This window comes from Calidris pugnax, unplaced genomic scaffold (genome assembly GCF_001431845.1).
Source record: "Calidris pugnax isolate Ruff unplaced genomic scaffold, ASM143184v1 scaffold18, whole genome shotgun sequence".
In the NCBI taxonomy this organism is placed as follows: Eukaryota; Metazoa; Chordata; class Aves; order Charadriiformes; family Scolopacidae; genus Calidris; species Calidris pugnax.
This window is the reverse complement of record NW_015090812.1, coordinates 14,914,376-14,942,255: the sequence shown is the minus strand read 5'-3', so window position 1 is coordinate 14,942,255 and position 27,880 is coordinate 14,914,376. Positions and strand designations below refer to the sequence as shown.

The window sequence follows — 27,880 nt, the reverse complement described above, 5'->3', positions numbered from 1 at the left end:
CGCCGCCGCCGCCGATTCCCGGCGGCGGGACCCGCCCCCGCGCCCTCCGCCATTGGGCGGTGCTACCGCCACCTCGCATCTCCCGCAACCGGATTGGCCCCGCTCAGGCGGCGCCCCGCCCACAGGGCGTTGACTCCTCCTCCCCCGCTCGGCTCCGCGCTGCCGGACCGAGGCGATGTCCCGCCTACATGCGACCCTTCCTGATTGGGAGGCCCTTCTTGAAGTCCCGCCCACCTCCCCACTCTCATTGGGCACAGGCACCCCGGTACTTGGGAAGAGACAATAGTATTGCTCAGACTGGCTGTCAATCGCCGGGCGGAGGGGCCTGTGTGCCGGTTGGCAGCAATTCTGCGGGACAGGAAAGGACCTTACTTAGGGTAGTTCCCGTCGTGCCTGACTAAGGCTGGGGAACAGCATCTCTTCCTGTCCTCGCTGCGAAGCGCTCCTCTAAACGCACTAAAATAGTTTTGCTGTAGACTTTCCACACAGGTTCCGAGTTAGCTGATTCTGCTTGTGGTGCCGGGGGTTGGGGCTGAGTCCGCCCTCTCCCGCATCAGGCAGTGTCTGAGGCACCCGCGACGGCTGAGGTCCTCCAGCAGCCTCCGGGCGACGCTGGCAGGAGCGTTCCGGCACCAAGATGGCGGCGGCCGCGGAGCTGACTGCCGCGGGGCGCTGCTGGTTCTGGCTGCTGGTGGGGCTGCAGGCGGTGAGAGGCCGTTCCGCCGTATTCGCGCTCGGTGCTGAGCTCGGCTGCGAGCTCCTGAGAGAAAGAGAGGGTGTAATGGGGGGGTGGGGCGGGAGCGAGACGTGTCCCACAGCGGGAGGCGGAGGCAGCGGGCCCGACCCAGCCCAGCCCATCCCCGAGGCGCCGTCCCGTGCCGCGTCCCTCTCCTGCCTCCGCGGCCGCCGCTTTTCCTCTCTGTCGGAGGCTGTTCTCTGCTTCTGCCTTCTTCCTTCCTGCTGTTGCTGCCTCTGCTCCTCCAGACTGCGGGAGCCGCGCTTTGAAGCCTAAATGCCCCTAAACTCGCCCCTCGCCCCGCTTTGCCCGATTAGCTCGGGAAACGGCGCGATCGCTGCGAGCGTCGCGGTGACTCTTGAGATAAATGTGCAGGTTTCCCCCCCCCCCGTTTTTAATGGGATTTGTGTCTTGTGATAAACCTCATGACCCAGATTATCCTTTAGTAACAAAGCTGAAGAATGGGTTTGGAAAGCGAAGCTCGGTGGCTTTGATTTCTAGCGGAGGGTTGTCCTGTGAGAGGCGGCTGTTTTCCAGACAGGTCAGCTTTCACTGCTCTTAAAGTTCTGACCCACCCGAGTTCTAGAGACATGAGGATATACAAAAGGCCTGCTCTAATGTTTCACTCTAGTAACTATGAAGTACTTCCTTAAGCAATTTGTATCGATGCTGTATTTGCTTTAATGTATTGAATTATCTAATGTGAAAGTAAAGGAGTCATATAATGTGTATTTGTAGTTAAAGCTTTAAAGGAGAGCATGCTGCCGAAATGAGGCGCATCACCAGCTAAGTAGCTGAAGTTATCTTGTCCTGATGGGAAACTAGCTTCTGAAATGCGAGGGTTCTTTTCTAATCCTAGACAGAGATATTTAGTATAATTAGTATACTTATTAATTAAGATAGTACAGTAGTTATGATACTAAAAATTGAGGAAAAATCCTAGAGAGAGCTAGTTTCTTCCTCTTCCCATCCTCTCCCTCCTTATTGTTTTATTCTTAAGCTGTTTTGAGTTTGCTGTGTAACCAGAACTTCCTCATGGAGGAATTCTCTTGTAGTGGGGACTTTACTTGTTTTCATACGGTGGTATGTTTGGTTATTTTTTTGGTTGGTCCTCCAAAAAAATAACCAGGAGAGTATTTGACTTATATATGCAGGTGCTCTAGAGCTCTGCTGGGAAAAGGCGTGAGGAGTGTTGCTGATGGAAGCACAATGACGATGCCAGTAATACCATTTTTGCTCCCAGGTGAACAAATTCAAAAGGGAGGAGAAGGTGACAGAAGAAGCAGAAAAGGGGTGGATAGCAAGCAGCAAAGTGCAAAAAAACTGTTTTAGTTACTGTCATCATCATTTATTTAATAAGTGAAAAGTAATTAAAATGTAGCTTTGGTAGTGTTTGGCATTTTCTCTACTACCGTGGTGGTTTTCTATTTTTTATTGCCAGTATCCCTTAGAAAGGATATATAATAGATTGTTCCAGTAGAATAGGGTCCCATTTGCTTGCCTGCTCTCATATGTAGAAATTACTTTGTGTCCTGTAGAAAGAAGAAAAATAGCTTTCTGCCTGACAGAATAGTAATTTCAAAATAATTTTCCATATATTATACTTTTTTGTGCATGCATTAACTTTTTTTTTCTTAGAAGATACAGAGAAACAGAATAATGAGGCAGCTAATATATTTTCTACCAATTCCTAATCCATAACACTTCCTATCTGTCACATCAGTAACATGTCTTTAGCTATAGGTTGGCCACTACGGGGGAGGAAATGGGTTTTGTCTGTAGCTTACTTGGATATGCTATATATACTAAGTGATGGGTGAATATGAAGAGAAGTCTGATTTGCTAAAGGACAAACTTAGTTTTTCTTCTGTATTTTTCTGTTTGGCCCAGCATAATTCTTCTGACACTTGGTCTGTTATCATCCAGTCTGGTTTGCTGGTATTATCTCACTCTTCTCTGAACACAGAGATGCTTGCTGATTGTTTTGTGGGTGGTTTAGATGTTATGGGTTTTGCCCAAGATCTTTCATTCAGACTGAGAAGCATCTGGGAAAACTGTCTCCTTTCTTAATTCCATCTCTCACTTCCCCCTCCCTCCCAGCATACAGCTGGCAGGAAGGATTTTAAACTAAGGTATTAGAAATCCCTGTGTAGGGAAGTGGGAATGTGAAAACAAACCCCAAATATCATTTAAGTGTTGGGATAATTGATAAAATTGGGTTCACTGCTCATTAAGAACAGAACTGGTGTTTTATATAGAAGCCATATAATTGAGTTGCCTATTTTAACATATTACTAGTAAATCATAATTGCAGATTTTTGTCTACACTTCCACTTTTAGTATGCAATTTTCCTGTAACATTAATGCAAACATGAAATGAAAGTCCTACCTGTATGCCTTGTTGAGCAGTTTGGTCCATTTCATCACTCCCTGGTTGTGTTTTTCCCAAGCTGAGCTGTTATCCTTATTTTCCAAGTGTGTTTTTCATAATATGAAATCTACTGAATTTTGTTTGAAAGAGCAGGCTTTAGAGAGCTGTAGTCACGTACGTTTCAGCTGATTCATTATGGGATGGTTTTTTTCCTTAATTTGGAGCTGGCAGTAGGAAAACAGTAGAGTTGTCAGAAGTGTATATAAATCAATTTTGGTAGATCTCATACCTTGAAATATACATATTATGAGTGTCTAGAATTCACTGTTACTTGAAGAGCATTCTTCAAAATCAGATGGTTGTTTGCACTTATGGGCAGACCATTAGGCATTACGGTAAAATGGTCACAAGAGACTTAGTTGATTTCCCTAATCATTAAAGCATTTAAAATCTTCCTTTTTTAAACAACAAATTTAATACTAAAGCATAACATTGCATTGATTTTTCAGATAAGTGCGTATGGAGCACAGTTGTCATCCGAAGCTTGCAGAGAGCTGGGCTTCTCCAGTAACTTGCTATGCAGTTCTTGCAACCTTCTTGGACAGTTCAATCTGAATCAGTTGGATCCGTTCTGCAGGCAGTGCTGCCAAGAAGAAGCTCAACTGGAAACTAGAAAGGTGGGTTTGGGACCAAATCCTTTGTGGACTAATTTAATGCTTTATGTTATGTTTATTAAACTTTTTCGTTTAAAAATAGATGAGAATCTGGATTGTAATCTCAAGAGGAAAATGCAACTTTTCTTGATAGTCGAATATACGTAGGGTTTAGATTTGCAGACTTGTCATACTGCTCTAAAATAGTGCCCCTGTATGAGCAGAGGAACTTTTGTTTCTGTGGCAGCATGAAGTGACTGATGGGAGCTACGTCCAGCTTCTTTACATTGAAAGGTGTATGAGATTTGAAGAGGGCAAAAAGAGGATAAAAAGACTGGTGTTTTTGATTGCAGCTATTGCTTGGTGGTTGGCCTGAAGTGTAACGGCCAGGATAGTTCAGTTCAGCTCCAAGGAGCAAAAGGCTGGTGCAGCCTTCAGGTCCACTGCTGAAGTGGCACGAACCTGACAGAAGCAGGGCTGCGCAACTTCGTTCTACAGCAATAGTAACATCTAGGTTCTAGCAGCTAGAGATAATGGAAATGATCTTGCTCAGAGCCCATGCTGTGCTTCAATCAGTTAGGCTAAGGCAAAACCTTTCTTTAATCTCTAATAAACAATACCTGTCTTGCTTAAGGCACATCAGCAAGGAAGAATTTTTACAGAGCTCTTGAAAAGAATACATGCTTTCAAATATGTTGTAAATTAAGAGTACCCTAGAATACATTGAAGACCAATCAATTATCAGAAAAGTAGAGATTTCAAGGACAAGAGGAGATACGGAAATTATTTTTAATGGCTATGAGAGAGCTAAATAACTGACAACATGGAATTAATGAGTAAATGTAGCAGGATTCTCCTGTCAATTAAATTCAGCATAATGTTAAAAATTGTAGGCAGACAGCTTTTTTAATGAAATCATTGATTACTGTGTTAGGTACAATATATTAAATATCAAGAAGCAGTTGTTCGAGGTTTGCAGAGAATTAATAATTAGTAGTTCCTTAATATTGAGAGACTATTAAAGGAAGACTGTAAGCTGTGCTGTTTCATAAAAAGAATGCTTGCAGTAATATTTTAGTACAATCCGTATGGGACTTGATATCTAAGACTTTTTCTGCCCTACATAAATTAATATTATGAAGGAAAGCTTGTCTCCAGAAAATCCTCTGTTTCTTTTGTATATATGTATGTACATAACTATACATCTATGTACACACACAAAAGCTGAAAAGTTTCAGAACAAAATCTAATGAAATGTACTAAAAGGGAATGGAAAAAAAATAGGAAAGAATCTCCAGCTGTGCTGTGGTTGAGTACCACAACCAGTAATGGTTGTGGTGGTGGCAGCAAGGCTTCCTGTGTTCACGGAAGGAGCGGATGCTTTTACTTGCTCAGGTAATATTCTTACAGTTTTGCCTCAGTGTGTATAAGATGTAGCACAAGAGTTTGTGAAGCAGGATAATAAAAAATAAAATTTTAAAAAAAAATCTATCTGTATCAATTTATCAGTATTTTACCCAAGAATGTAACTTAGATTGTATTGTAAATATTGCATTAATAAAAGTTGAATCAAACATAATTTAAATCAGTAGACTTTTTTCTGATTATCCTGAGCCAGACCTAGATTTCACTGTATGGATAATCACACTTTTTGTGTAAGACTAATCAAATGTCATTTTGTCCTCTGGGCTTTACATATTTTTAGTCTCAAAAGTTTTTATTTTAGTCATGCTGAATGTAGTAGAACAAATAGCACAGGGCTGGACGGGGTCTCAAGGTTGTTTGGCAAATCCCTTCACAGTGAACCAGAATTTGTTGTGTATTCATAAGAACCAAGAGATTGCATAATATAAGTTGCTGTTTTGTTAATCTATTTGTGTTGGCTTACCCAGTTTCATTTTCTGCTTGTGCTTTGTAGTAAGTACAAACAACTTGCTGCTGTAGCACAATTCAATGTACATCTTGATTATTTTATCTTTTCTTCTGTGACATTTTGGAAGAAATTTAATACAAATGATACTTGAGATTTGGAGCAAGCATGTTAAGTATCACCTTGAATTGTAGGAGTGATTATGATACTATTTTCATGCATTTTCATATTCGTGTTTGAATGCAAGTTTTCTGTACTCTGTGTTTGAATGGAAATATTGGATTGTTCTAACATCATGGTTAAATGATTGAGTGCTAAATTATAGCATCGTTTCTAATAGTCTTTTGAATGCTATTTCAGAAGGTGGAATTTCTTCATGTGAAGAAATGTAGCTTACTACTACTAATGGAAATGTATATTTTGAATTTGTTGATTTATTTTTTTTTTTAACTTGGAGACTAGGCAGTGGAAAACTAGTGTCAGGAGAAATGACCACAAATATTATCTTAACAAATATTATTCCAGTAGATGACCTACCTTGTTCATTACATGAGCAGATATTTGTTTCCATCATGTGATGCAGCATGTTGGTAGTCTGTGCTATAAACAGACTTAAAAACTATTAGAATTCCAGGACAGACTTTAGGATTTTAAGTTAATTTTCCTTGTAAATATGTGGCAAGTGTTGGAAATAGAGAAAGCAATTTATTGCATGACTTGCACCTGAGTTTTAAATGGAAATTTAAAATTAAAGGTAAGCGGATAACATGGGTATCTGAAAATTTTTATGTATCATTGCTACTTTTCACAAATGATCTGTAAAATATGCCTAGTCTTAAAAATACTTTGTGCTGTGTAGCATCAGTGCAACCTCAAATGAGATGTTTACAAATTTCAACTGTTTCATATCCTTGAAAGAAGTTTATTAATCCTGGTCTTGTTACTGGTCCAGTATTCTGTGAATTGACATTGCGGAAAATAGCTGTGAGGTACTCTTTTACTCAGTATTTGTCTTGCTCTTAACTTCTGCTGACACCTGTCCAGTGAAATATTTTAATGACTTCATAATTGCACTGTGGCTAAAATGAAAAAAAGATTTTGTTATCTTCTCCTCTCCCAGAGATTTTATATTCACTTTCAGACTAATTCAGAAGCTAGCTTAAACAGTATTGCTTTAGACAGCTGCAAGTTTTAAGCCTCAGTCTGTCAGATGCAGAGTGCTGCTGGTGTGTAAAACATAGAAGGATGAAATGGAGGTGAAGCTAACTGTGCATGAAATTGTAGTAGCAGGAGAGATTGTCCATATTTTGCAGCAGCTGAAAATAGCCGCACTCCATCTGCAGCTTCACTTATGCTGTGTGATCATTTCAGACATAGCTCTAAGCATGTTCCATTAATTGTGTTTTATAATCTTAGATTTATCTCAACAATGCATGCATGTCAAAATCCAAATTGATTGTAAGAATCAACTCTGTGATGAAATTTGCAATACATTAAATTTCACAGTTGCACTGTGCAGGATTGCTACAACACTTAAAAGCCATCAATATTTCTAAACAGAGCCTTGAAATATATTTTGCTCACTAAGATATATTGAACTTCAGCATTTTAAATTTCTACTGTCAAGTATTTGTCATGTTTTAATGTTACGGTGTTTGGTGAATTAGATATGGTGACATCAGGTGGAAGTGAAAGTTGGCCAGGAAATTTGAGTAATGAAAATGGATGGTTTAGATGGCAAGTTGTCATGGGTAATATGATAGACACGTGTCTATCATACACTATTTCTAAATAGTTTATGATTCTACTGTAAAGCAGGGAAAGCACAAGGATACAAAAGTCTATATGCATACCTTTAAAGTTAGATAGAGGTGGGTAATAACTGCTCAACTGTGTAAATTTAAGCAAAAACATCTAAAATCCTGAGATTTTTAGCAACTTTCTTGTGCATGTATTCAGGGTTGTCAAAATATGATAAGCTGTCAAAGCATGGTTTAATAATGTATTGTAATACCTGGCCTCTGCATTGCTAAGATAATGAGAAATTTAGGATTATTTTTCACCAAACTTGTACTAAATGTAACAATATAAATAACTACAATATTGCAGAAACTTGAAATGGGTTATTGTGCTGTAAGAGGGGAGGTTTCCAACTTGATGTTCTTCCCACACCAGTAAATATGAAACATTCATTTTGACATGAAAGTATTGTGAAATACTAACCTGAAATAAGTGTTGGCAGCTTAAACTTTGGCTATTACTTTTTTGCAACAAAAATTTTAAAGCCCATTTTAAGGTTGCTTTACATTCAGATCCCCATTCTACATCTTACCTAACCTAAAGTTTCAGTATTTATGATTAATGTTTGAAAATTAATGCAAGTCTATGGACATAACCCCATTAGCTCTAGACAAACAGAATAGGTGAGATTTAGAAAATAGTGGTATTTAGTGACCTTTAAGTATTGTTTTTTCTCAACACTTTGAAAAATGCTGAAACAGAGAACCAACTGGGGAGAAAATCCTAAGAATGCATACTAAAATGCTCTGAAAAATGGGGAGAAAAGTCAAAGCAGAGCAGAGGAACCTTTTTTTTTTATTCTGGCTTTCCACTGGCCAGTTGGATGAGAGTGTCTTCATTGCAGTCAGATTGATCAAAACATGTGGCTGCTACTCATGTTGCAGACCTGTTCCCTAGCTGTTGCATTGGAACTGGTGCTGTACTTAACGAGGTACTTTGGCATTTCTGCAGGAAAATCATATCTCATTTTCACTGCACCAAGCTGAGATTCAATTCCCTACAAGACTTCCCACAATACCAAGTACCAAAGACACTTTGAGACATGAGTGATTCAGGCTGTTTCCACACTGCGAAACTACAGAACTTCTAGTCTGTTGAAAGTGAAACCTGGGCTCTGACCACTTCTTCCACATCAGCCACCTGTTTCTGTATAGCATCACACTATTTATCTGTTGGTGAAAAATACAGAGGTGTGGGACAATATATAAAAGAAGAGTGAATTATATCTATTTAGCCCATGTAATAAATAGCTGCTAATGTTCAGGCTCATCTAATCTGAAGAAAAGATGGCTCTTAATTTCACTGAAAGGTAAAAAAATATGCCTACACAAATTCGGTTTTCTGTAGTCTGCCTTATCTGTCTCTCACAACAAAACAGTCTCTCAGGCCTTTAAACATTAGGAGATGAGCTTGTATGCAGAAACAATTCCTCACAATGGGTTATTTTAATCCTAATGGATAATAGTTTTTTTGAATTTATGGTGTAGTTTCGCCATAACTTAGTCAATTCTTTGGCTGGAGTTTGTGTTAGACCCTTCCTGGAAGTGAAATAACTGTTTAGTGTAATATTAGTAATAAACATGTCCACTGTAATTATGAATGTATGCTACTTTTAATTAAAAAAAAATCAAATTGAAAACTCTCTTAAAACTCCATTTTTTTACATGTACAGACATTTTAAATGTGCTGTTAGGAATCACAAGGAGGAATAAGGTGACATTCTTGTTCAGACTTTTTAAAACTCAAAATAGTTTACAAAACTCACAATAATTACTTAAACTAGAATAACATGAAATGCTTTTAATGCTTTAGGCTACTCTTGTGTGACCCAATTTAGTTTCATTTTTCAGGTTTTTTTTTCTTTTCATTTCACTAATTAAAGTACTACTCTCAAAAATTACTGTTGGCTGCCTGCTTGTTCCGCCAGAGGCTCTTAATATGAATAGTTCCAATGAAGCAGTCTCATCTCTAGGTTTTTAACTCAATGGGTAAAAATAGAAAACTACTTAGAATTCATTGACATCTCAGTGGTGTAATGCAAGTGTAAGTCATATCAATACTTGTATAAATGAATTAGAATTTTAGTTTACTTGTAGCTGTTTCTCAAAAACTCCATCTTTTTCTGTCTTTTGATGTGTTCTATAAAATCTTTCATCTGCCTTGTGAAAACCAAATTGTGCTTTTACGTAGCTGTACTCCTTATTTCTAACATGCTACATAAAAAATGGTTCATGTACATTGTTTTTACCAAGTGTGAATATTAAAAATAGCATAATTCAATGACAGCATATTTTATTTAGCACTCAAGTAGATAATGAGAATTCTGTATTTAAGGCTTATGTATACTTATATGATCTCCCTTCAAAGAATGCTTTTAACTAAAGTGTCCCATACAGTTCACAGAGGAATAATTTTTATGGGGAATATTGAAAGGGAAGTTGGGGAATTGAGATGATTGTGCTCTCACTAATTGAGAGAGCCTCTTATCAGAGTACTGTCACTTCAGAATATTATGCACAGCCATTCCTTGTACTAAAAATGTGCTGAAGTGGATGTCCTTCTCAAGAACTTTACCATGTACACTCTTTACCTCCCTTTTTTCTGTACATGATGTTATCAGTAATGAAAATTAATGTTGACAAGTGGTAGTCCTAGATAAGGAAGGTGCAGGTAACTAGTCAGTGTCCTAAGACAGAAATTTACCATCTTTTGTTTGGATCAGATTCTCCGAAGGTTCATCTCTGTCAGATAAACTAAGATAAAATACATTATCTGGCAAGACTTATGTATGGAAGACCTCTTTCTAGTCTTATCAGTGAAAAAGAGAAGGTTAATTTAGAAAAGAAAGGGGAATTTAAAAACAATTAATTTTAAAAGAAAGGGGAAATTATAAATGTGAACATGCTAAATGTAAGTTAAAGTTGTTGATGTGTGTCTGTGCTGGTGAATGGAATAGGTTTAGCAAACTACATCTGACCTTCATCTGGATACTCATCTAGATAAAGTACTGGCATTTGACTTCTTCACAGTTGTTGAAACAACTTCAAAGAGTACCAAGTCTCCAAATTAATTAAATACACAAAGTTAAATAAATAGTTGATGAGTTCTGTTCTCAGTGCTTTCTTTGTAACCCTTCCTAAGGTACTTTCTTTTTTAAATAGAAGCATGGATTCTGGAGAATGAAAGAGATGTTCAGGGATTCTACTTCTAGAACTAAGGAGATGGTTTGATAGGAAAGTTAATTGTACAGTGTAGTCCAAAATTGGAACTTAAACTGTTAACTTTCTGTCTCTACTTCTTAGCTTACACAGTTCTGTTCAGTAGGTCCAAAATGAGTGCCTGTACATAGGAGCCTTCTTTCTGCCATCCTTCTCTATTCCACTCTGCCCTCCACCCCCGTTCAAATAAATTGGGCATTCACACCACCGCATCTGTGCTGCAGCTCCAGAGGTCTAAAGTTGATGGTTGCTCAACTTCTGCATTTTCTCTGTCATGCTTATGCCAGATCTCTTGCCCACATGACCGTAAACCAAACCATTTCAGAGAGCAGTGTTAACAAAAATAGTCTGCCAGGAGGGGAAGTTGTTTCGGAGTGTTTTGGTGGTTGTTTGGATTTAAAGAGCAAAAATGTTTGCATAATACTCCAAAGAGCAGATTGTTTAACACCAAGAATAAAACACTTAGGTGGATGACACAGTTTCTGTATGCTGAAGATAGTAATAGTAATGCACAACTATATTATGTATATACAGAATAAAAAAAGTGGAATCTCCTACTCAAAGCAGAACTCAAAGTTCGGAAGATCTCTAAGGATACAGATTCTACAGCCTTTCTCAGTAAATTATTTCAGTGCTTAAACACTCTCATTGTGACTATTTTTCACCCTTATATTCCTTCGCTGCAAATAAATGAGCACTTAGATTCTGCTGCTTTGATCAGAGGAATTTGCCTGTAATACCTAGTACTAATCACAGGAATAGCACTAATTCATCAGATAACTGTTTCTTGACTGTTTGACTCTTTGTTTCCAAACTCTTCACACGATAATGAGTTGTGAATGGGAGCAGTTTCTTTGTTGCTAAATTTACTGATGACATCAGTTTTGAACGATGTGTGTGTGTAGCAATGACTTTATTGGCTTTCTGCAGTACAGAACAGTAATTCATAATGTTCCTGGCAGGGAGGCTTTCTGACTACTCTCTGCTAACCCGCAGATTCTTGCTCATTTTCTATCTCTAGAGAAGAGGAAGACAAGGGTGATTTTGAAAACTTCTAGCTGTCCATACAAATACCCTGCGTCCTTTCCCCCCTAGAAGAGAAAATATTTCATAGTTTATATCTCAGCGTATATTCCTTATTTTAACTAATCTAATTTTCTAGTAAAATTAACAAGTGAATTAGTAGTTATAAGAATTTAAGAAAGAGTAGAAGAAACTTGCACCAAAATATCTTTGTGACTTCATTTCTCAGAAGAATAAGTATCAATTATTAACATGTTTTGCTTCCTGGGTGGGTGAGACACGCTGAAAATTAATTTGGATGCCTTTCAAAAAAAAAAAAAAAAGATTGAACATGCACCTTGTTTTAACACAGTATCAATTTTCACATACTAAGCAACTTTGGCCAATAAGAATAATAATGTCTGTATGTTTCCTGACAGTTCTTTGAAGTAAAACAATAGTATGAGTTGATAGAGGATGAGGAGGTTTCCTTGGCAGATCTGCTTATATAGTAATATGAAATCAAAATTACAGTGAATTTCATAAAAACAAAAATTATTTGCATTGGAAAGAGATTAGTTGGTAAATATTTAGTGAAAGATTGTCTTGTACCTGAGGTGCAAGTGAAAATTCCAGAGTTTTAGCAGTAGTCATAAGTTGTGTTTTACTGCTTGTTCTCAGAGCTTAACTTTATTTTTCAAACTGTTTTATGTTAGGAGGAGAAAATACACAGATATCAGAGGTCTGATCAGATATCAGATGCCACAAGATAGCGCTTTACCATTGTGTGGCTTTATCTGTACAGCCTGTTTCATTGCATGTTTTAATACATGATGGTACTTTTAATTTTTTTCTACTGATTTCAAACAGCGATACAAATCCAGCTTGAGTGACACTTTGTAACTTGTGCAGGGTTAGGCTTAGTCAGTAGGTAGGAGAAACCAGTATGCAAAGTATTAAGTGCTATAAAAGTAAGATAAGTGTTAACTTATTGTATTTTACAAAACCTTTTTTTGTCACCTTTGACCTAATACCATTTAATTATCATCAAGGAGGAATCTCTGTCAAGTACCATTTTTTCGGTTTGGTTTGATCGAAATTCGTGTTTGGCTGTAAACACTAACAATTATATTAGCAGCTTTGTAGCAGGAATCCAATTTTTCTTCTGGAGTACTCACCACCAGTGGCTGTGATAACCATACAGTATCTATTTATAAGTGAAGCACCACTGGAATTTTGTCTTGCAGAAATTACTTCAATTCCCTTCTAATAACAGGTGAAATGTTTTCATTCACTTAAGTTAAGGTTCCTTGTTCTTAATTGCGGGAAGAATTATTTTTACAATATGCATTTTTATTCAACAGTAGTGTTATGTAAGTGGTAGTTTATTCTGTTATAATTACCACTTTCCTTCATCATTAAAGCAGACTTGAGTGATTGTGGCTTTCCTCCTCTCAGTTGTGGAGAGCTATCTTCATTACATCGGTGTGAACTATTACAAGACATACAGGTGTTACAAAAACCTTCTGAATGAAATGTAACTCAAGTTGATGATATGTAAAAGATGAGGGAAAAGTTCAGATATTGTCACAGTAGCCTTAGAAAGTGTACTATTAGAATGTTTTTAGAAAAGTTATTTTTCTAGATGTAGACGTGAATTAGCCTGGAAATCATGACAGCACTTGTTTTGGATGTTAAAATGGACACTAGTAATAGTTTGGAGACTTTTTATTTCATTGCTTGTAGTATTTAACTCGCTTTCATGAGCACTGAAGTGAAGCATTATTTTAAAATGAACTAACTTATGAGTTAAGCGTTGTATAATGAACTGACTTGTCATGTTCATGTGCCTCCAGACTGAGCGGTACATGTCATTCTTAGTAATACTTGAACACAGTAAATGCCTTCAGAAGGAAGTTTGGAGGCCATCTGCTTTGGACATGATGGGATGGTAGCAGCAGCAGATATTAACAAATATGCTTTTGTTGTGAGCTAAGTGATTCAAATAAACCTGTATTTCTTGCAAAAGCCACCTTTGTTTAGAGTTATAAATGAAGGCAATTGATTTTTCTTTTTTTTTTTTTTTTTTTTTTTTTTTTTTTTTTTTTTTTGCATATAAAGAGCAAAGTGATTCAAATAAACCTGTATTTCTTGCAAAAGCCACCTTTGTTTAGAGTTATAAATGAAGGCAATTGATTTTTCTTTTTGAATTTTTTTTTTTTTTTTTTTTTTTTTTTTTTTTTTTTTTTTTTCTTCTCTTGTCTAGCCATATAGAGAGCAGCTGTTTCTCCCAGCATGAATCTGAACTTTTTTGTACCAGCCCTGTTGGGCTTCAATTATGGCAGAGTTACAAGCTCGAGATATAGACATCAACAATTGAGCTGTTTTCTTTGCTAAAATTTACTTCTATCTGTCTTATGTATTTTAATGTCTTACGTATTTTAGAGCCCTACAGTGATCTTGTTCCATAGAAATCCTTGTTTGAAAGGAAGAAATAAACTGTAAGAATTATTTGCAGTAATAAGAATTGAAAAATGCTATTTTTACTGTTGTCTTAAATTTGGGGGTACTTAATTCTTTATCCACATACGTAAAATAATCTGTTAACTAGATACAAAAAGGCTCTTTATTCCTTTGTCTACTTCTTTACAGAAAAATGCAGAAAACTGTCAGTCTTAGAGAACCAGTAGAAATGTTCAGTGTGTTAGCGTGCAAACTAATATCTAAATCTCGTGTTGCTGATAAATTGTTGGTGAATGTTTTTTAAAGAATAATGAATAGAGACAACATAAGTGAAGTTTATAATCTCACTATTCCATATTTCCTACATCTTTGTAATTATTTCATGCTTTAAGTCCAAATGAGCTTTAATTATGCAAGCTGGTATCTCAGCTGTTTATCACTGCCTTTTTAATTAAATCTTTATTTAGGTGATTAAAAAAAGCTTTTTAAAAAAACCTGGTATTTTTGATCTTTCCAGTATTGTTTCATAGCAGTTCTAAGTTTTAACAGTCAAATCTTAGTTTTTATCTTAAATCTAATGTCTAGTTAAAAATGTAAATGTATGTAAGCAAATTTCTGAGATGCTGTTTTGAAGAAATAATGCAACATAACATTTTTAGTTCTGTTTCCTGCGGAAGTAATTATTCCTGATTAGTTCACATCAGGAAAGAAGTTGTAATTTCCCTGCAAATGATTAGAGTATTTCTTATGTTCTAATTCATAGTATTTAGGCAAATATCAAGTTGGTCCTGAATCCAGAAGATTAATATTTTGAAATAAAGATGTATTCCTGGCTGTCCAAAATGCCTATATGACATAGTGTGAATAAAATGGTCTTTTGATATTTGTGTCATATTATGTGTGGTTTGCTTTTGTGACTTGTTACTCCTTTTTCAGAGGGCTTAGTACTCATTAAATTTCATAGTGGAAGCTCATTTTTTAATTATATGTATGCACAGTTTGTATTTTAAGTGAAATGTGAATTTACTTCGTTTCAGTAGGGTTATATTTTTCCATGTCCTGACTCCCACATTAGTTACAAAAACACTTTCTGAAAAAGGTCTTAATTGTTTATAGAAGGCAGTGAATTGAATTAAAAATTTTTAACTGAAGCTTATTCTGTCAGCTTGTCTATAAACAGTGAGGTTTCAGCATTAGAAGGACAAGATTTGGTATACAGTATTGACAACTATGTGTAAGATGAAAATGCCTATGAAGTACACATTTTAGTGGCTGGGAAAACTGTTTGTTACTTTATATTTCAGATTCAGCAAACTGTAGAATTAATTGTGTGTTGCCAAAAACCCCCCAAACTGTAAAGTTTAAAAACAGATTGCAGTATACAAGATCAGTTTATTTAGATACTACATAAAACTGAAATGAACTTATACTTTGCTCTAAGAAGATTGAATCTGAGTATATTGCATAGCTGACAGAAGTGATTGACATCTAAGTGCAAGTATCAAAGTTAGCCCAGCTTGTATATTTTACTTCAGCTATGCACCTGTTAATCTGGTCCTCTTTCTGTGATCACAATTAATTATAATAAAATACTATTAGCCCAAATGAGAAATCTAAAGTCACTGCCTTATCTTTATTATAAACAGTATTTCACTGTCCAGGTTAGGTTTAAATTGGAAAGTAAAATTTCACTTAATGAGACTTTCTAAGCATCTTTCGGGAAGAAGAAATAAAGTTTTCTATTACTAGTTCATAATTCCCACTGTAACATGTCCGATTGCATTTTTAAGGAAAAATAAAATAAAAATTGAAGCTTTGCTTCCAACAACAGTATATCTCAAATTATCATCTTTTTCCTGGTTTTGCATTTTTAATATGAGGAATGGAAATCATCATGTATATCTTGAGTGAACAGTCAGTTGTTGCATAAATCAGAGAGAGGTCTGGAATTACGATCTTTTTGGGTTGTAGTTACCATCAACACAATACCGTATTGTCTCCTCAAAGAAAAATAGTTCAACAGATAATACACTATAAGTAAACTAGTAATTTAGATTTTTGATGTCATTAACAGCTTCTGTTTATTATTACAGCTTTATGCAGGAGCTGTCCTGGAGGTATGTGGATGAAAATTGGGAAGGTTCCCTCAAGTCCAGGGTAAGTAAAACCACTACTGTTCTTTCAAATATGAAATACTGTCACAGCTGAATGACAAAATGGGCTTTTAAGTACTACTACAAGTAGTCATAAATTTCATATATTATATCAGGAAAGTTGCATTGACCTGAGACTCATGGAACTGGTCTCCGGTAATTGATAGATGAAATTATATTGTGCGTTTATGGAACTACTTTCTTTTCATGGATCCTGCAATATAATTGTTTTGTCAGTGGATAATGACAGTCGACTGAAATGAACAGAATATAGCAGTGTAAAAGGAAAATCAGTACCATCAGTGTGTGGTGGGAGGAAGCTGAAGGAGAAGCATCTGTGAGAAATTTCAAACTGGAATTTTCTTGTAAATGGAGGAAGAGCTTAGGTCATAGCAGGACTTTGATTATTTTTCTTCTGTAATGGAGATCCTAATACTGTGCTCTGGATATACTGGGACATAGAGAACAAAGACTAATCTAGCTTTAGACATAAAATTCCACAAACAGCATGTCTCAGTCTATGATAGCCAGAATTAATACCTCCTTAATTGAAGGCTGACTGACAAATGAGTTAAAAAAAAAAAAAAAAGATTTTAAACCAGGTTACAACGAACATAAGTTATGCTGCTTTAGACTGTGTCCTGCAGTTAATTGACTGTAAGATCAGAGCAAAGCTATTTTCTCTTTCCCACTGTTTAAAATGCCAAAACAAGAATTGTTTAAATGACTTGTCCTACTACAGGGGTGTGAGGAGATTAACTTTGTTAGCACAGGAGTCCAAATTGTCTCCATGACCACTCAAATTTAGCAAACATAAAAACATTCCCAACTGTTGTTGCCCATTCACTCAGCTTCTTTATGGTTGTGAATTTGTAACAGTTCAGTGCTCTTTTGAGCTATAGATTTGAAGGAAAAGGTCAACCTGTTTACCTGACTCCAGCCTGCATTGTGTCCTCAGTTACCTTCATGTGTACATCCTAAAACAGAATGGCCCTCAATTTCTGTTGTGTCCGTGCCATGAAACATGTGCCAAAAGCTTACAATACAAAAGGAAAAACTTGAAAATTTCAAAGCCTTTTTTTTCCCTTTCAATCCTTGGTCATCTTAGCCTGCTCAAATATTGAGATTAATTAATTCCATAAATCATATAGCTTGCTTTTTTAAATGACTGAATAAATTTCAGTGATTTTTCAGTACATTCTCTGTTTTGACTACTAGTTCTTCTTCAGTACAGTAACAAGAAAAAAAGGACCAACTTGTGTACTTAAAGATCTCTCTTGCCTTTTCATCACCAATTTCTGCAGTTAGCTAGTCATAATTTATCTTGACCAAATTTACTGCTAAGGTATTAGAACAGGTTGGAAGATGGAATAAATTTTAAGAGCGTATTTGGAAATTTTAAAAAGCAGTAGAATATATTCTTCCAGCTGGTATTTGTCTTCACATTAGTATTAATCTTGGAAGACTTTTACTTAGAATTTCCCCTTGATTTTAAGTTCCACCAGAAACAGTTATTTAATGTCTCCATCTTAAGACGTTAACATTCAAGGAGTGTTTTTATTTCAACTTTTCACTTGGATGTTCGCTATGGAAGTTAGGTTGCCTGAAGGTCATGCTGCTGCTTTTGAAGCACAGTCTTTGTAGGCTTCATTGAACTGTGTAGCCTGTCATTGACAATGTCTCACTGCACATAACTCTGATTCCTTTCCCATAGCTTCTGCTAGGATTTTGTTGAAGCTTTCTTTTTGCAGAATATACACAAAATGACACCAGTAATAGCAAAACTATGTATGTATTAGTTACATGGATTAGTGTATGTTACTTCTGTATCTGACTGTGAAGTCTCCATCTTTATGTACCTGTGTAAATTTTCTCATTTGGCTTACTCTCACAGACTGGATTTGTCATAGACTCCTTCTGGATTATATTTTATTTGTCCAAAGGGTGAAGAGTGTTTTTTTTGTAATGAGATTCACATTTTAAAATAGTTAAGGATTAAAATCTGTTGAATTAATGAAGGTTTGTAAAAGTTACACAGTAAGGAAGTTACACAGTTGGAAAAACCTGTGCATTGCTTGTGGTTATTAAATGCAATATTCTATCATTCTTCTGTATCAAAATTACTGGTTATATAATTTTTGGCTACAAATAGTTGCTGGATACACCTGTGTGCCTGAAATGTGAGAACCATTACATATGGAACATATTTATAGATACTGGGAAAGCAAAGAAGTGACAAGTGATGAAAAAAAACCAGTCCTCAGCAAGATTATCTCAATCTTAAAACTTAATGTTATTCTTTGTAATATCATAAAAAACTACTCAATGCTTTTGTGAATATGGCCAATGATCTCTATTACGTTTTTCAAATACAGCTTCTTGTAATGTCAGGTAACAGACCACACTTCTGTAAGTCTCTTTAATAAGTACAGTACTGAAATATTTTTCCTGTTATGTTTCCTTTAAAAATAAATTGCTCCATTATAAATGCTGTACTGTAACATTAATTCCTATGTTACATATATTTTGAGATTGCTTTGTGTAAAACTGTTCTTAAATATTTATAATTTAAAAGCACTCCATCAAAGTAGAACATTGAAAACATAAGTGGCAAGATTCATAGATGAAGCAGTATCTAATTATACCAGGTAATATAGAAAATATGACAGTTTTGGCTGACATCCATAAAGCTAAGGCTCTGAAATAGAATAATAAATTAGCTGGGCCAGTGATTAATCTAGCATATTTGTTTTCACTTGACTTTTCAGGGGCAGCCTTGTTCTGTTCATGATTAGATAGGAGATCACAGTGTCTAGACTCCTATGTTCTTTACAGTTTGTTTAACAAAAGCTGAATTAGGCTGGGTTTTTTCACTGAACATTTCTTCCATATTTCTCTGTGTTCTTTTTGTTCATCAGTAGAGTAACTCTCACTTCTCCCTGTGTGGCTCTCCTAGTTAAGAAAGGGATGTGCTCCCAGCAAATCTGTTACAGAATCAAGGTCCTTAATCCTTGAACTCATGCAGTATGCAGCTACCTTAGATCCTCTGACTTCAGAGTCAGTAAGCACTCTGTTACGTTACGCAAGTTCTGCAAACGTGAGGGGGATTCTTTTAGCTACTAAAATGTAATTTGTAATGGGATTGTATTTTTAGGTAAGATCACTTATTTCCTGGTTATTTTAGTCTGTAATTATTAAATACTGATGAAAGAAAATTAGAATGGTATATTAACTTCCGTTTACTAGAAAAATAGCATAAAGTGAGAAGGGTATCTCCAGTTTAAAAAGTTGGATGAATTCCCATGGACATACATAGTCCTCAAAAGTGTTACAACAGTAAGCAATGGAATAAATCTAAAGTAAAAGCACAGCTTTTTAAATAACAAAAGGATTAAAAGTTCGAACGAGTGGACTCTACCATTACTGGCAGACAGTTAATCACATTAGATTCTTGCTGTAGGTTACCAGGAGGAAAAATTGTGCAGTAAAAATTTATTGTTGACCTTGTGCTGAAGATTTGACTAGGTCTGACTAGCTCTGGTTTCTGCCATTAAAATCTGAAACTGATATAATGGAGACAGTAAGGTTTTTTTTAATCTCTTCCAGGCCTTTCGGATCTGAGCCCACTGCAATCCTTCTGATGCATGTAGAGACAGACAAGGTTAAAAATGCTGATCTGCATGCATAGTTGTTTGAAAAGCAGTGTGAAATTTTACTGCCATTGTATATTGGCTGTCACTCAAGTTTTAAGAGATAATTTTAATTTTTTCTGAACTTCTTTTTGTATTTTTTCAGTTACAATCAAGGAGGAGTTATGTGCTCCTAAAGCAGGAATCTAAATAATGTGAATATTCCTGAATGTAGATATCCTTGGTAGTCTGGATCATGCCCATTAACATGTAACACTAGGTAGTCAACTCTGTTTACGAAGAAGTTCTGCCCAGTGGATAGATCTGCAGCTCTGAATGGAGAGATGTAGCACCATGTGCGTCTTGGGTCAGGAAGCTTTCTTATGGTATATCCTGTGGTACCTCAGAGAATAGCGCGGGTGTGTGCCTGCATGGACATAGACTTCCTGTTTGGGCATGACTGGTTCTTGGATTCCTTAGCAATCTCCACTTAGGACTCTAGGCTAATTCCAACAGACCAGTTTTCACAGATTTTTTCAAAACAAAGAGGTGTCACATATCAAAACAACATGGCATTACAATGACAGCAGGGAGTTTCTCCGTTCTCTTCATTCCTAGGCAGAGGCTGCTCTTAGGTTTTTAAAAGCACTGTTCAGTATCTTTTTGCAAAACACGGTGGTGCTGGGCAAGCTTTAAAATGCCCTGACCTTTTAGTTGTAGTTGATTGCACGGCAATCAGGTCTGCTCTGTAGGCTCACCTCAGGGTTGCCTTCAAACGGGAGGCATATGCTTTGGTATTGCACTTGTTTTATAAGAGCATAAGGTGAAGTGATTTTCTCAACATTATGTGAAAGGACAGTTGCAAAGCTGGCAGTAGAACAGCCCTGACTTCGAGTCTGGTGTTTAATTCACCGGAACATAGTGTCACGGCACCAAGCTCAGAGTTCATCTTATGGAAGGCAAAGTGGAAAATGCCTTCCTCGCTCATCCACAGTTGGATTATATAAATGCCTGTTTCTCTGCAGTCTAATAAGCTGTACAAGGAGAGGAAAATGGGGAGATAGGTGGGATTTTAGTATTCAACATCAAACTATTAAATAGTGGTGTAAAGATGTGCAGGTAGCCTTCAGGCATAGTATCATAGGAAGCAACAATGTTGACATCAAGGTATAGAGGGGAAACCCTTGGGGCAGTGATGAAGGTAGAGCATGTGCACCACATCATATGATAAGCAAGCAGCCAGGGCTCCCAAAACGTGCACTGTAGACTCCTCTGACTTCTTAACCCCATCAATTCCATTCAAAGGCTGTTTATTCAACCTAGGGCATGATTTTGTGCAAATAAAAAAAAAAAAGGTGTTTGATGGGATAATCTGTATTTTTAACGGATGTCACTGTATTAGTTTCTCACTTTAGCTTCCAAAATTGAGAATATACGGATTTTATTTGCACAGTGAGTGTTTTTCTTTGTTGCATTGCAAATTCAAATGACTAATGCGGAAAGCCACTATGATCAGCATTAGAAATAAATACGCCATTAACAGAAACCGTTTTTGTTCCAGCTGTCTAAAATTTCAGGAAAAATGTTCTTTAGTGCTTCAGCTTTCAGAAGATTTAGACATTTGACATGGATACAAGTGTGTAATAGCTACTTTTAAAGTGACAAAATGTAATACTGCCTATAGAATATTTCGTCTTCCACCTAGTTCTGTTCCCATTTTATGTGAGCTTGTTCAGCCCAATACTGCAGCCAGAGAAGAGCCACTGATGTCCAAATGAGCTTTCATCCATCATTCAAATAACAAATCCTCACACCTGTTACAAGCTTAAAGTGCTGTAACCTGAGTTAACCCCCAGAGGCTATTCTTTAGTACAGTGGAGTTCCACATCAGATTTGCTTCTGAAACTTTATCCATTTTACTGTGCTCTTACAGTTCTTCTTTAAGTTTTGCAATTATTTACCCACTGTACTGACTGGTTCTTGCAACCTGCTTTTCATATAAAGCTCTAGAGACTGATTTCAGCTTTAGATTTTAATTGAAAAAAATGTGGGAAAATTCCCCATGAAATAGTTCAACACGCTGTAGACTGAACAAAGAATAAGAAATAGCTTTGCCACTTTTTTTGCACGTTACTGTTGATGACAGTCAAGACAACTAACAGGCCCCAAGGATGTGGGAAACACTGAAGTTGAAAATTATGTCTTTGTGAGTTTAAATGAGAATTGAACTGCAGTATGTGAGCAAGTACTGGTTATTTAGTGCTATTTGAAATTGTTATAAAGTACAGCTTACACTATGACATCAGTGAATAGTTCTATAGAACGAAGGAAAACAAGCCTTATTTTCTTCTACAGGGGTCCAGTACATCTGGCAGCTCATTGGGCCCTTGGTGTTTTTTCAACTGGTTTATATTGTGTAATGGTTGGTGCAGCGGGCACAGTACTCAATTTTGATCTGTACCGAGAGCACAGTGGAAGAGGGAAGAAAATAAATGCCACTCTGTATATACATACTGAGAAAGTGCTGTGGTAACTGTCTACAGTAATATACATGCAGGTATAAAGATGCCAGGGGACATCTTTACAATTACTGAGGAGAGCACTACGCTTTGTGAGGCAGTATGAAACATTAGTCCTGAGGTTGCACTCATCTCCATGCACCAGCTGGATGCGCTGCAATTTCTGAGAGGTTCATCATTGTCTAACCTTGAAAAAGCAGCTTTAACATGCATTAAGAGTCAGTCTGTACTGACAGGGTTCATCCTTGGGGAGACAGTACTGACACACTACAGCAGTGTCCTGAATCCACTTAATGGCAGTACAGATACTAAATTCAGCCTTTAGCATAACCGGAATGTAGGAAGGAGGAATGAAGACCACGGTATTTTCTAAATAAACTTTAAGTACTTCCAGAACTCAGATGTTCATCAGGCTAAAGTGTTTGGAAGTAAGGGATTATGCTTACACTTAGTCCTGAAGTGATTCATAGTGTCTTGTCTTTTAAAAGTTAACGTTAACACAGGCCTGCGTTGTGCTGCAGGGATGCGGGGACTGTGCTGCTGCTAATGCTTGCTGTTTGCTGACTAGCACTTCAGGTGAAGACAGCAGCAGCCCACCTCGGACCTCAACTTCTTTCCATGTAGATACATGCAGGCCACGGAGTCCATCTTAAAGCTGATTGCCTTTAGGAGTGTCAAGAGAAGAGGAGACACCAGCTTCTCGTTTTCTTGCTGGTTTTTGACATGTAATCTCAGAGATCTCTGCAAGATGAAGACTGTCCGTCTTCTTTGCAAGAATAACACTTCTACCCACAGTTTCCTCTGTGCCCCTTCACCCGTGCTGCAGCAGCTTGTGTAGAGCGTGCTGATGGGACACGTGTCGCATTTAGCCTCCTTCACAAAGCTTATCTTCAGCAAGATTTTGATCGCTCTAACACGTTTCCTCACGTTTGTGTATCGCAGCAGCATATGTGCCAGTCTGCTGAAGACTGTCAGTTGTACATGCAGATAAACTGATTTAGACAGTTGCACTTGTGTTTGAGGAAAATCCAAGCAGATAGGAAGCTTGCTTGGAATACTAGCAAAACCAGGATGTTCCTTAGGCATAATAGTTTTAGTATTATTAATTTTGTGAGGTTATTAAAGATTTTAAAATTTAAATACCTTCTAAAGCATCATTCCAAAAGAAATAATTCAGGGAATACTAGCTTGAATGTAAATCTACTTTATGCAAGTGGAGAAGAGTTTGATTGTCTATCTTTCTTTTCTCCAAACCACAGCTTTTGTCAGGAGTGATAAGCCAAAACTCTTCAGGGGACTGCAAATCAAGGTGAGTAGTAACCTAACTTTATTACTGGGGATGTTAGGAGAAATTAAGCTTGGTGGAGACAGTCCTTCAGTGAATTGTTCCTCATTTGCTGATCAAGTAATCCTTTAGCAGAGGACATATATTAGCATTGCCAGTATAAATCTTTACAAATTCCTGCTGCTAATATTAACTGGGTTATTGCTCAGTAACTGTTTGGTATCAATTTTTCATTGCTGTTGGGCTTTTATTGGGGTTGGTTGGTTGTTTTTAGTCCAAGAAAAAATATACTGGAACCCATAAGTAAAAGTAGGTGGTAAAAGAATATGAGGAATGCTTGCATTCTCTCCTTGCTCTGTAGATATCTTGAATCCATCTTAAAGCTGATTGCCTTTAGGAGTGTCAAGAGAAGAGGAGACACCAGCTTCTCGTTTTCTTGCTGGTTTTTGACATGTAATCTCAGAGATCTCTGCAAGATGAAGATTGTCCGTCTTCTTTGCAAGAATAACACTTCTACCCACAGTTTCCTCTGTGCCCCTTCACCCGTGCTGCAGCAGCTTGTGTAGAGCGTGCTGATGGGACACGTGTCGCATTTAGCCTCCTTCACAAAGCTTATCTTCAGCAAGATTTTGATCGCTCTAACACGTTTCCTCACGTTTGTGTATCGCAGCAGCATATGTGCCAGTCTGCTGAAGACTGTCAGTTGTACATGCAGATAAACTGATTTAGACAGTTGCACTTGTGTTTGAGGAAAATCCAAGCAGATAGGAAGCTTGCTTGGAATACTAGCAAAACCAGGATGTTCCTTAGGCATAATAGTTTTAGTATTATTAATTTTGTGAGGTTATTAAAGATTTTAAAATTTAAATACCTTCTAAAGCATCATTCCAAAAGAAATAATTCAGGGAATACTAGCTTGAATGTAAATCTACTTTATGCAAGTGGAGAAGAGTTTGATTGTCTATCTTTCTTTTCTCCAAACCACAGCTTTTGTCAGGAGTGATAAGCCAAAACTCTTCAGGGGACTGCAAATCAAGGTGAGTAGTAACCTAACTTTATTACTGGGGATGTTAGGAGAAATTAAGCTTGGTGGAGACAGTCCTTCAGTGAATTGTTCCTCATTTGCTGATCAAGTAATCCTTTAGCAGAGGACATATATTAGCATTGCCAGTATAAATCTTTACAAATTCCTGCTGCTAATATTAACTGGGTTATTGCTCAGTAACTGTTTGGTATCAATTTTTCATTGCTGTTGGGCTTTTATTGGGGTTGGTTGGTTGTTTTTAGTCCAAGAAAAAATATACTGGAACCCATAAGTAAAAGTAGGTGGTAAAAGAATATGAGGAATGCTTGCATTCTCTCCTTGCTCTGTAGATATCTTTACTCAAGCTTATTCTGCCAGTTTCCTTTTCTTGTATTCTGGTCTCCCCTCATTTTCTGATGGAGCTGCCATTTCCATACATGCAGTGATTCTTAGATTTTTCTCTTCTCTCTCAGAGAAGAGATGTGTTCTGTGATTCCGTTTTTTCTTCATAGTCTTCAAATATCCAGTTCTATAGAAATTAATATACTGAATGGTGTTTCTTACGACTTGCATATATGCAAAGCTGCATAAGCTTTACTGCCTTAAGCTCAAACAATTCTTTGGTTTCAAGATCTAATGTAAGACTTCACCTTCCTCTTATAATCCTGTGTGAACTTCCAGCGTACTTCACAGATATACATTTTGATTCCAACATCTTGTGTTCCCATCCCTATTCACCAAATGGCACCATCTGGAATCACTTCGTAGCAGTGCGTGGCTGCAATAAGTGATTTGTCTTCTCAGCAGCAGATTCCATCTAAAACAGCTTTCCTCTGTCTCATGCATTTCATGTCTCTGTGGTCCTCCAATTTCTTTCAAAAGTTCTCTCTCCTTCTGCATGTCTGACTCTTTCATTTTTATCTTAAACTTTGTAGCTGTATTGAACATCAAAGCAGTCTAGACTACAATTGGTACAGAGCACTACCAGAAAAAAATATAGTGCAAATGGATCTGGTATTTATTTTATAAGGCTTTTGGAAAACGGATTAGAGATGCCACTAGTTTCATTAAGTAAAACCAACTAGGTTAGCTCAGTAGGGTCAAGTAAAATACTCCTGGGGAAATCTTTCCATAAACTTAAATGGTTAGAGCCTTCTAATACTGTTAAAAGCTTTTATTTGCGTTACATATTTTGTGACTTAGTGAGTCTTCAGAAGCATTAAAGTATTATGTTACCAGCAAAGCCTAGTAGGCAGAGATACAATACAGCAGGAAAGAATGTGATTACTTTAGAAATTGATAGTGGAGCTGTTGAAGTGACTGGAAATTTCTAAAATTGTAAAAAGGCTATTGATTATATGTGAAAAATCATTCAGCTGCTTGATTCAAAAATCCAGCTTCAGTAACTTAAAACAGCTGAAGGTCAAATACCATTTTTCAAAGCTAGGCTTACTGCACATGCATTAGCTTGTGTAGCGGGCTGAGAACAAGAAGTAGATGTTTCTCACACACACGCACGCAAGTCAGAAGTCTGAACTGAAGCTGTTTCCTACCTGTTTTACTTAAGGCAAGTAACTGTTCTGGATCTCAAGATAAACATTTACTGCTCTTAAAATAACGTGTTTTAATTTCCTGTGAAATCAGGCCTCTTTGTCCCTTATGCTTATGGTTGATTACTTAGCACAAATTGTATTTCCAAAGTTTGCCCAGAGTACTCTGATTTAATTTAGTGCTCTGTTCTTAATTATTCATACATCACAGTGTCACTCTTTAGACTTTTTACTATTCCTGCTTTGACATCTTTTTAACTGATTTAAATAAATTGGGGGGTGGAGGGGAGAGGTGTTAATACGGAGAATACAGTTAATGTATTTTCCAGGCCAAGGTAACTGATTTTTATTTTTTTTTTCCCCTGCAGTATGTGCGTGGTTCTGACCCTGTACTAAAGCTGCTGGACGACAGTGGGAACATTGCAGAGGAACTGAGCATCCTCAAGTGGAATACAGATAGTGTGGAAGAATTTCTAAGTGAAAAATTAGAACGTCTATAAATCATTGCTTTCAATCCTTTTTCCTCTTCATGTTCTGTCATGGTAATCTTTTCAGATGTGGTGTGCTACAACTGAAAACACATTCTGCTTCTATATTAATTTTAAAATATCTGTTGTGCTGTACTAAACATATTGTAATTAGAAAGGGAAGCTTCAGCACACATCTGACAAGTTGACAAACAGAATAGCTTGTCTTAATATTCAGCTCTTAATGCATTTATCATTAATAAAATGCATTGTTTTAAAATTAATTATGCAAATATCAGCTTGCTGTAATTGAACCTGTTTTTACAAATACTCTTAAAACTGAAGAGCTTCAAATAATTGAAATGATTACCATGCTTTTTTTTATCTGCTACTCTTTGTAAGAAAGTCAGAACCAAATGCAATGTACTATCTCCCAAAGAAACTTGACTGCTAATGCCCTCTTCTTCTTTTGTATTTGAACTGTCCTTTTTTATAGAAGCATCGTTTACAGTTTCTAGTTCACAGGTTTTGAAGCTGATGGAGTAACTCATGCTCTGGTACTGTGAAACATTTAGTAAGTACACTTTAGTGAAGACTACATAGAAAACCTCTGAGGTATATGGAAGTCAGATGTCAGGTGTGCTTTACATTAAGTGTTTTGCTTCAGAAAACATGAGATAGAAGTCTTCAAAAACCTTTCCTTCTAACTGTCGCAGGTTTATTGGAAGTGTGTTTATCAAATGAATTTATAAACTGTTCTTTTAAAATGTATATTTTTCTTTCTCAGTGGAAATTTATGCAAACAGGGAATACAGGCAGTATGGCAGGTAATGAGTCAAGTCCATTATGACTTGCTGTGTTTTTTCCACTTAAAGTGAATAAATATGGTAAGCAAGAACAATGTGGGTATTTTTTCTGAAGTCCAATTAGCAAATAAGTCTTCCCTTTACCTACCTCATGCACACCAGCTTTTGGTTGGATGGGTGTTATGCTATGGCCTGAATTGGAACCCAGTTTTTCTCTTCATATACGATTTTATAACTCAAGAAATTTCCCTGCAACTTGCAGATTTTATTTCCAACTTTTGAGGAAAAAATCATGAGCTTCATAGGAGAACAATAAACTTGGGACTGAGACCAC

At 36.9% G+C, this 27,880-nt stretch overlaps 1 protein-coding gene across 2 annotated transcripts; it reads left to right on the top strand.

Annotated features, from left to right (window-relative positions):
• Nucleotides 1-381: 381 nt before the first annotated feature.
• Nucleotides 382-27,638, top strand: LOC106886446 (15 kDa selenoprotein). Of its 2 annotated transcripts, none has more exons than XM_014939411.1 (5): nucleotides 382-706; nucleotides 3,617-3,784; nucleotides 16,207-16,270; nucleotides 24,687-24,736; nucleotides 26,642-27,638. In XM_014939411.1, exons 1-5 carry the CDS (start codon nucleotides 638-640, stop codon nucleotides 26,771-26,773), a joined length of 483 nt encoding a protein of 160 aa, XP_014794897.1. In that variant the 5' UTR covers nucleotides 382-637; the 3' UTR covers nucleotides 26,774-27,638. The 2 variants fall into 2 exon arrangements, with proteins under 2 accessions (XP_014794897.1, XP_014794896.1); XM_014939410.1 differs by lacking the exon at nucleotides 24,687-24,736 and adding an exon at nucleotides 23,674-23,723 and having other exon boundaries at nucleotides 405-706.
• Nucleotides 27,639-27,880: the final 242 nt, after the last annotated feature.